Source organism: Strix uralensis, chromosome 22 (assembly GCF_047716275.1).
Source record: "Strix uralensis isolate ZFMK-TIS-50842 chromosome 22, bStrUra1, whole genome shotgun sequence".
Lineage (NCBI taxonomy): Eukaryota > Metazoa > Chordata > Aves > Strigiformes > Strigidae > Strix > Strix uralensis.
Genome location: NC_133993.1, coordinates 4,417,502 through 4,427,211, shown reverse-complemented (window position 1 = coordinate 4,427,211; position 9,710 = coordinate 4,417,502). Strand labels below are relative to the sequence as shown.

Genomic DNA, 9,710 nt, shown 5'->3' with positions numbered 1-9,710 from the left:
CCCCCTTGGGCAGGGCTCGGCAGGGCGAGCAGGCGGGCCAGCGCCGGAGCCGCGCTGGGAGCCAAGGGCCAGGAGCCTTCGTGTGCCGGGGCGCCGCGCTCCTGCTGTGCCGCCGGCCCTGCCCCGCGGCCCTCCCCGCGCCCCCCCTGCTCCTGCCGCGAAGGGGCCGCGGCCCCGGGGCGCCGGGGCGGGGCTGTTGTGGGCGGGCACAGGCGTCGGCGCTGCCCCGGCGAGGGGCCGAGGCGGCGGGGCGGGCAGGAGCGGGCCCGAGCGCGGCTCCGCTCGGCTCCTCGGCGGCCCCGGCCGGCCCTGGCGCGGCAGGGCATGATGGCGCCCGGGCTGGGGCCGTGGCTCCTGGCCTTGGCCTTGGCCGCGGGGCCGGCAGGTGAGCGCCGGGCGGGGAGGGCAGCGAGCCCGGGGCTGCGGAAGGAGGCGGAGGCCGAGGCGGAGGCCAGGGCGGCTTTGGGGCCGCGGCTCGGGCCGGACGGGCGGCAGCAGGCGCGGCTCAGCCCCGGGGAGGGCAGGCGGGCGTTGGCCCGGGCGCGGGGCTTGGCCGGGACAGAGGCGGGTGGCGGCTGGCGCTGTGCCGGCCCGGGGGGCTTTGCCGGGGCGGCGGGGGAACGGCCTCGGGCCGTGGGCGCGCCCTGCCCGGCTGCCTGCGCTCTCCGTCCGCAGGGGTGTGGGCGCAGCTGAGGCTGCTGGAGGCCGGCGGAGGGCTGCGAGCGCCCGGGGACTCCGTGCTCCTCTCCTGCCGCGGGGCCGGCTTCGACTTCGGCAGTTACAACATTTGGTGGTACCGTCACAGACCCGGTGACAGACTCGAGTGGGTGTCCTATATCAGATACGATTCGTCATTCAGTAGGTACGGTCAGTCAGTAGAGGGTCGAGCGACGGTGTCCCGGGACAATTCCCGGTCCGAGTCGTCGCTGTCGCTGCGTGCCCTGGGCCCCCGGGACTCTGCCCGCTACTTCTGTGCCGTTCGCACGGGGACAGGAAATCCAGCGGAGCTTTAACACAAACCTGCTGCCAGAGCCACTCGCCTGCTCCGAGCGTGGCATTGCAAGAGAGAAGGGAGGAGTGGACGGCAGAGCCGTGCTCACGGCACGGTCCTTGCCCACCTTGTGGCTCGGGGTAGATGGGGACTTGGGGTCAAGGCCTTGCAGCAGCAGCGCTGTTAAGGGCAAACAGCCAGGTCAGCTGGAGCGCAGCCGGACGGGGTGTGCAGGCTCCCTGCTGAGGGGGAGTCCCCACACTTCTGTGGGTGTAGCTGTGTGTCCTTGGAGGGCTGGCGGCCCAGGGCAGGCTGGGCTGAGGGGCCCTGGGGGACTCCATGTACCTCTCCTGCTGAGGATCCAGACCGATGGTCAGTTACTGTAAGATCTCGTCATACCGGCATACACACAGCTCCACGTTCAAATGCGTCACCTTCAGGAACAATAATTCTTCCCATCTCTTCTGCAATGCCACGGTGGCTGGATGAGGCAGCACCTCCTGGGACAGGTCCTGGGTGGTGGCATCTGTTGCTCTACGTGTCCCACATCCCCAGGACTCCACCATCAGCACTTCTTTGCGGTCCCCATGGGGACACAAATGCCGTGGTGGGGCTCGACGCCCTCTCCATGCTCACTCCCACAGCACAGCAAACAGGCCAGCCTGGCCCCGGGCTGGGATACCCTCCAGCCATGGGGTGCGCTGCCAGAGAGCCCCAGGGCAAGAGCTGTGCTTCAGAGCCTCTTGGGAGGCTTTGGTTGCTCTGCTCAGGGGTGAGCCAGGCAGGCAGAGCTCTGCCTTCCCTCTGCGTATTGCCGTCTGCCTGGTGATCCCCAAGGGCACACTTGGGCATCCCTGGCTTTGCCCCAGCTATGGAGAGTATAGATACTAGATTGGTCAGGGGAGGGGATCCTCATTCCATCCCATTTTGAGGCCAGTGCTGGAAATAGATACCCTGGCTCCCGGGGTCATTCACAGGCCAGTGAGAGAGCACATGAAGTGAAGGGTAATGGATTCCAGGTAGAATGTATTTCAGCCGGCAAGTTGGCTTCAGTGGGGGCCCCACTTAAATGCCTCTATGCAAATGCACGGAGCATGGGGACCAAGCGAGAGGAGTTAGAGATGTGTGCACATCTACAGGTTATGATGTTATAGGTATCACTGGGACGTGGTGGGATGGCTCCTATGACTGGAGCGGAGGTCTAGATGGGTATAGGCTCTTAAGGAAAGATAGACAGGGAAGAAGAGGAGGGAGTGTTGCTCTTTATGTCAATGACCAGCTGGAATCCTTGGAGCTTGACCTGGGGATGACTGAGGAACAAACTGAGAGCTTATGGGTGAAGGTTAAAGGAAAGGCAGGGGAAGGCGATATCATAGTGGGGATCTGCTAGAGGCCAGCCGACCAGGATGTCCGAGTAGATGAGGCCCTCTATAGACAGACAGGGGAGGCTTCACATTCACAGGCCCTGGTCCTTATGGGAGACTTCAATCACCCGGATATCTGTTGGAAGGATGGGACAGCAGGGCGCCAGCAATCCAGGAGGTTCCTGGAATGCATTGATGACAAATTCCTTCTGCGGGTGGTAGAGGAGCCAACAAGAAGGGGTGCCATGCTGGACCTTGTTCTCACCAACCAGGAGGGGCTGGTGGATAATGTGAAGCTGAAGAAAGCCTTGGCTGCAGCGACCATGAAATGTTAGAATTCATGATGCTCAGGGCATCAAGGAGAGTGTGCAGTAAGCTCACCCCCCTGCACTTCAAGAGAGCAGACTTTGACCTGATGTCTCCTGTCCTGTACAAGGGTCCTGGTGCAGTCCGGGAGCAGCGGTGGAGGTGGGAGAGAAGGGAAGCCCCACAGTGTGATCCTTCAGTGAAGGTGCTTGTTTCCCATGGGGCAGCTCACAGTTCTTTGCCAGTGAGCAGCAGCCTAATGCGAGAGGTCAGGTGAGGTGGAGAGCACCTGGAGGGAGGCCACAGGTTCCCTGCTGCCATCCTCAGTCCACTGGGACTGTGTCCGTGTGTCTTTCCAGAGAGGCAGGCCCAGGTACAGCTTTTGGAGGCTGGGCAGGGCTGAAAGCAGCCTGTGGCAACACACAGCTCTCCTGCCAAGCCTCTGCTTTCAGACTCAAGGCCTGTGACATCCTGTGTTTCTGGCAGGCACCTGGGTGCACAGTCAAGTGGGTCTCCTTTATCAGCAGCTCCTGGGACACTGCAAAGAACTATGGGGTGGTAGTGGCTGAGTGAGGCAGCTCCTCCTGGGAGAACAACTCGAGCAAGATGTCTCTGGCCCTCCTGCCCTGCACCTTCAGGAAGCTGCCTGCTGCTTCTGTGCCATTCTCACAGGGCCAGGACACGTGGCTGCAGCAGCACAAACCTCCTGCCGGGGACCATCCCCTTCACCCTGTGCACTCCCACCCCAATGGAGAGGGCAGAGCTGCAGAGCTCAACCTTCTTTCCGTGTACAGGTGAGCAGGGAGGCAGAGGAGGGCCCTTTGATGGAGCAGATCCCACGCTCCCAGGACGAGCTCTGAGCAAAGCGCATGGTGTTTTGCTGACTAAGGATACCAATGAAAGTCAGACACCAGAGTGGAAAGAGTAGGGGTATGTTACTGGGGATGACTAAATAATGTAACAGAGTAATGCAGAAAACATACAGTAGGAAAAGATGAATAATACACTTAAAGCAAACAAATAGGAAAATACAGGGTGAAATCATTACCACGAGAGAGGGAGAGAATAGTGATTAAGATAGATCCATCACCACTTGCACCCGTTACCATCACCCAGATCCTCAGTCGCTGGGCAGCCCCAGTTAGAGCGGGGATTTGTTGAGCCTTTCCTAGCAAGTGGGAAATCCTACGTGGTGTGTCCACCCGTAGGTGAGGCAGCCAAAGTCACTGAGAGCGGGTCCAGCATTATATACCAAAAATCAGCAAGCCAGAATAACTGGCACCTTTGCTTTGAGCAGAATCATCTGCTTTCACCCTCCAATTAGATTCCCCCAGGGCCTGGCCAGGGCTCAAGGAGGAAGCCAAGGGAGTTTCCCTGCTTATCTAATTTATTGATGAGCAAGGTCACACATCTGCTCCCAAGGCCAGACAGCTGGCTCCATGCCCTTGGTAACTTGCCCCTGCACAAAGAAGGATGAAGATCTATTCAGGATAGACATGTTTTATGATACCTCAGCTACATCTTTTAATAATGAACAGACATATGGCACTAATGACTACATACGAAGTTAGCAGCTTCGGCTTGGGGCCTGTTGTTCAGGCTTCAATACTTCAACACTTTAGCACTTTTTACATCAGCACAGGTGGTTTGTTATAACCTGGTACAACACCTACTAGCACAATGGCTCTCAGTTATAAAATATACAGGAGTCATCTATAGGTCAGCTCTGGCTTGGGCCTGTTGTCGAATCCCAAGCACTTGACATGGTGAGATGGAGGTTTGTGGGGCCGGGCTCACAGGATCCCTCCTGCCTTCTCCAGGCCCCTGTGACTGTCCATGAGCAGCTGCAGGCATGCGAGCCCCTGCGGCTGGCCCACGGCCCAGGGTGCAGGAGCTGGTGGGGAGTGTTGGCAGGCCTTGGGAGAGTGCAGCCATCACTCCCCACCACGGGCTGATCCCAGCAGTGCTGCAGACAGGTCCTGCCGCCCACCCCTCCTCCCCTCCTTAGCAGGCCCATGTACAGGCTTCACCTCTAATGGGGCTGTTTCCTGTAAGATTTCCTGGTTCCACACAAGCCCTCACGGGTTGCTGTGCTGGCTGCAGTGAAGCCCTGTGGGAGCAGCCCTGCTCTGCTTTCAGTCCTGTTTCAGGGGTTTCTCTGCTTCTCCCACTCCTCCCCCTCCTCCTTGTCATGGACACGAGTGTCACAGGCCAGTTTGGTACCACGGGTACAACACACCAGCAAGGACAAAGACAAGGAGAAGTGCAAAGGGACGGTGCTCTGTGAGAGGTGCCCATGTTTCCTGGAGTCGGGCAGGGCTCTGCGAGGGGCAGAAATGGGCTCTCACCCCTCCCAGCTTGGCAGGGACAAAGGGACACTGTCCCCCATGCAAGATCTACTCTCCTCCCATGGGGAGGTGATGAAAGCTGAATATTCCTGGGGATGGAGGGAGGGAAATGGGGTTTCTCTTTCCTATGAGCCCAGCATTCTGGTGCCAGGACTATTCCTGAGCCAGACCTGGCAATCCTTGTTTCAGAGCAGCCAGGTGCATACGTTGACATAAGGAGGCTGTGTGCTGTTATTTCGGCCACGTGCTGTGGCGTGTGCCCCTGCCAGCCCAGCATCCCACGTCTACACACTGGGCAGTGCTGCTAAGGCAGCTGTTTGCAGTCTGGCAGCTGCAGGTGCCAAAGTGTGGATTTGCTTTGCCAGCAGCAGAGCGACCAGTTGTGAGCGGGGCTTTCAGAGTCTGACTGTCCCGAGGATGTAGGGTTCCCCCTGCCAGCCCCAGCACTCCAGACAACTCTCACTTCACACAATGTTCCACATACTGGCAGTGAGCTGCCAGCTGTAATTCTTACCTCTGCCCAGCTCTGCTCTTCCCTCAACCTGGGCTTGGGGGTGGTCGGGACAGGGAGCTGTGTGGTGCAGAAAGTAGGGGAAGGCGGTACGAGAAGGGTCGTTTCCGCACTTTGTGCCCTGTCTGTGTGGGCAGGTGGTGGGAGTTGCCAGCTTCCATTTACCCTGCTATGCCCAGGCCAGTCGTGCTGGGCGGTGTCACAGCTCCAGAGGTGTGGGATCACGTGTGCATGGGGTCATTGCCCATCCCAGCTACGTGGATAGGGGCAGTGGAGGAGCTGGAGGGCTCCACACGGGAGAACTTACCATGCCCATGCAGCCCTGTTTCCACAGAATGGTTGAGGCTGGAAGGCAGCTCTGGAGCTCATCTGGTCCAACTACCCCACTCAAGCAGGGCCACCTACAGCCAGTTGCCTTGGAGCATGTCCAGGTGGCTTCTGAATATCTCCAAGTGTCACCAAAACGGGATAAAAGAACTTATCAACACCAATGGGATGTAGATATCAGACACTCCTTTATTAACCTCTGGGTGCGTAGGGGAGTCGTCTCACCAACAACGCACACCTAACTCGTGTAGCACGCTGATTATATAGGATACAGTAATACATAGTAATCAAGTTCTCATACATAAACATGATCATTCCCATAACTCATATTCTTATTCCCACCTCCTTCCAGTCATGGGCACTTGAGTCCTGAAATGAGTTGAGGGGCTGCTTTTGCGACCACCACGGACTAGTGACCTAAAAGAAAGACCCTCCAATGCCCTTGACCCAAGGATTTTGGCTCACACAGCAATTTTAATATGTTTCGAGGCCCTTTCACAATGTAATTTTTGAACACCTGGTCTACAGGGCAATAAATCGTCCTGACTGAACAGTCTCACAATGGTACCTCATCACCAGTCTTATTCTTTGTGTAGAAATCTGGTTAATGTTTATCACTAGTCAGCATGGCCTCAGCCTGGGACTTTTAAAAGAACGTTGTAGCAGCACAACTGGTTGTATAGTTACTCTAAAGTATTCCTTATTTGAATCCAAATCATCAAAATACATTAAAATCAGCTCAAATTAATAACAAATCAGTAACACAAGCATGGAGACTCCATAACCTCTCTGGGAAACCTGTGCCAGCGCTCAGTCACCCTCACAGTGAAAAAGTGTTTTCTGATGTTCAGGTGGAGCCTCCTGTGTCTCAGCCTGTTGCCATTGCCTCTTGTACTGTCACTGGGCACCACTGAAAAGAGCCTGGACCCGTCTTCTCTGCACCCTCTCTTCATCTATTTCTAGGCATTGATGAGATTCTTTTGCCCAAGGTGAACAGTCCCAGCTCTCTCAGCCTTTCCTAATGGCAGAGATGCTCTAAACCCTCAATCATCTTTGTGGGCCTTTGCTGGATTCTCCCCAGTATGTTCCTGTCTCTCTTGTAGTGGGGAGCCCAGGACTGGACTCAGTCCTGCAGGTGTGACCTCACCAGTGCTGAGTAGGTGGGAAGGATCACCTACCTCAAACTGCTTGCAACACTCATCCCGGTGCCAGCCAGGAGACCATGAGGTGCCTCTGCCATGCTGGTGAGGTAACCTTGGGGGGCTGCCAGAGGCCCATCAACCTGCTCTCTCACCCCCTTCTGCAGTGGGACGAGGGGAGAAAATGGGATGAAAAAGCTCCTGTGTCAGAATAAAGGCAGGTAGATTGCTTCCAATCACAGGCAAAGAATATGTGTGTGTGTAGGCGGGGTGATATACTGCATTGCCAATTAAAAATGTAAGGGAAAAAAATGTTGTTTTCGCATAATAAGCCTGATGGGAAGGGCAGGAGCGATTCACCAAAGCAATCAACAAGAGCAATTCACAACCATTGAAATCCCTGACCTAGGGCTAGAAGGCAAGTGGTCTTTTTGTCAACTGTGATGACCCAGTACTTGGAACTGGCTTTAGATGGATGCAGATACCAAAAGACTTGGGGCGAACTTTTCCATCTTAGTAGGCTTGCGTGATGAGCTCATGCATATTAACTTCTCCGCCCTGGAGAAAGCCAAGGTTCATTTCCATGAACATGCTATGTATGAACACAGACATGAAGGGGCGTATCGGTAGGCGGTTCAGGAAGTCTGTACACCCTGTAGTACTCAGCCAATGAGGAATCAGGGGAGGGAACTGGCAGTTGGGAGAAAGGGATATAAACCATTGCATGATGGCTGGTAGGCACGTCCACTTGATGGGGGCGCCCGGTCTTGCAAGAACGTAATAAAGAGTGCTTCACACCGCATCCTGTCTGAGCTATGGATAATTGGCAACTGAGCGTTTCTCACAAAAATATAGTAAAATAGTGAGAAATGACAACAAAATTAACAACACACACCACCACCCACCACCCTGGGCCTCTCTCCTCTTCCCAGGCTCAACTTTCCTCCTTCCTTCCTGAGTGTTCTGCCTGCTCCCTGCCCCAAGCAGTGCAGGGAGATGAGGAAGAGGGATTGTGGTCAGATCATAACACTCTGTCTCTGCGATTCCTTGCTCCTGACCCTTTCCCGCTGCTCCAGTGTGGGGCCTGTGAGAAACTATGGACTAAGGTATTGTTTATTAAGATTTATGTTAAGCTCAAGGTAAAGTTAGACGACAGAAACCACTCATGCAAACAACCACTGGACGCCGCCTGTGTGAGATAAGATAACTGTAATCGCTCACACAAACTGAACCAGATACTGCTCATGCAAGATAACCACCAGATTTCCAGGAAAGCGACAAGAAACAGGACAAGACAGCCCATATAAGGATATATGAGTGAAAGATCAACTATGAGACAAAGAGGGAAGACTTCTTACTTCAGCCTCAACAAATACCAGGAGGCAGGAAACGACCCCCCTAACAACAACTGAAGCATGCGCGGAGTACCTCCACTACCTCATGAGCAGGGAAGTAAAGATGTATAAAAAGGGGACTATTTGAACTACTCAGCACGGCAGTTGGCGGAGCGCAGACTCCCCTGCCGTCCAGCGCTGTCTTTGCTCATATTCTACTTGCTATAATTAATAAAGAGTGAATTATAGTCCATTGTGGTCTCAATTTATAACAGGCCTCTCTTCGGGGGAGAGTCCTTCAGGAGAAGACTGCTCTAGTGTGGGTGCAAGAGCTCCTGCCAGGAAACTTGCTCCTGTCTGGGCTTCTCTCCACGGGCCGCAGCTCCTGCCAGGCGCCTGCTCCAGCGTGGGATCTCCAGGGGCTGCAGGTTCCTTCAGGTCATCTCCACCTGCTGCAGCACTGGGCCGGCCCCGGGCTGCAGGGTGGGTATCTCCTGCAGCAGGCTTGTCTCTGGGCTGCACAGAGACAGCCTGCTTCCCCCCAGTATTCTCCATGCGCTGCCCACAACTGCTTGCTGCCTCCAGGCTCCTTTGTTAGGATTAGCTGGCTGAGTTCATCCTGCAACAAGGGATGTGGGCAGCCCAGCACAGGCATGAAGGTCAGGAGATATGGCCAGTGCCGTGGGGCACAAAACATGCCTACACGGCTTCAGAGCACTTGTGGTGTGGATCCCTACATCTCTGATGGGCAAGACTCCTCCTGATAGCACCACTACACTCCTTCCCTTGACCCACACACCACTGACCTTTTCTCACAATCCTGGAATTTGCAGGTTGCATGCAGAAGCTACCAGCCCTGTGAGTGAGAAAGGGAGAGCCTCTACCAATCTTTTCCTAACTGAATCCTTTCCCCTGCACTGTCTCCAGGAGCCCTGCCCCCAGCACCAGGCTGTGGCCAGCAGTTGGCCTCTCTGTCTCCAGGAAGCAGCCAGTCACCTGGGCCAATGGGGCTGCATGTTCTTGCTCATCCTTCCAAAGCCAGGCTCTGGGTTTGGCTACGGGGTTGTACAACCCTGTCACATGTGCAGGGACCTGGGTCTGCACCTTCAGAGAACAGCTCTAAGACCCAACAGAAGACTAAACACCAGAAATACAGCAAACATGCCCAAGCTGAAGAGCTCTCCTGAGTCCTCTGTGTGCTACTTTTTTACCCACTCATGTCACATTTGTATCACTTGTGCATTTCTCTCTTGAGTTCCAGCACTGAAACTTGTAGCCAGAAGAGGACACTGAGTTTTCCTCAACGCTCATATAAGAAACTGTTTCTGGAAGTCATCAGGGGAGGAGCAAAGTCTGAATTTCAGTCTTTCCCTTTGCCCTGGCCCATATG

General features: G+C 55.4%; 1 gene segment (V, D, J or C); it reads left to right on the top strand.

Annotated features, from left to right (window-relative positions):
* The first annotated feature begins 327 nt into the window (after positions 1 to 327).
* Positions 328 to 2,021, top strand: LOC141953711 (Ig heavy chain V region C3-like). The segment is given in 2 exon segments: positions 328 to 385; positions 676 to 2,021. Coding segments are annotated over 2 exon segments (396 nt in total).
* Positions 2,022 to 9,710: the final 7,689 nt, after the last annotated feature.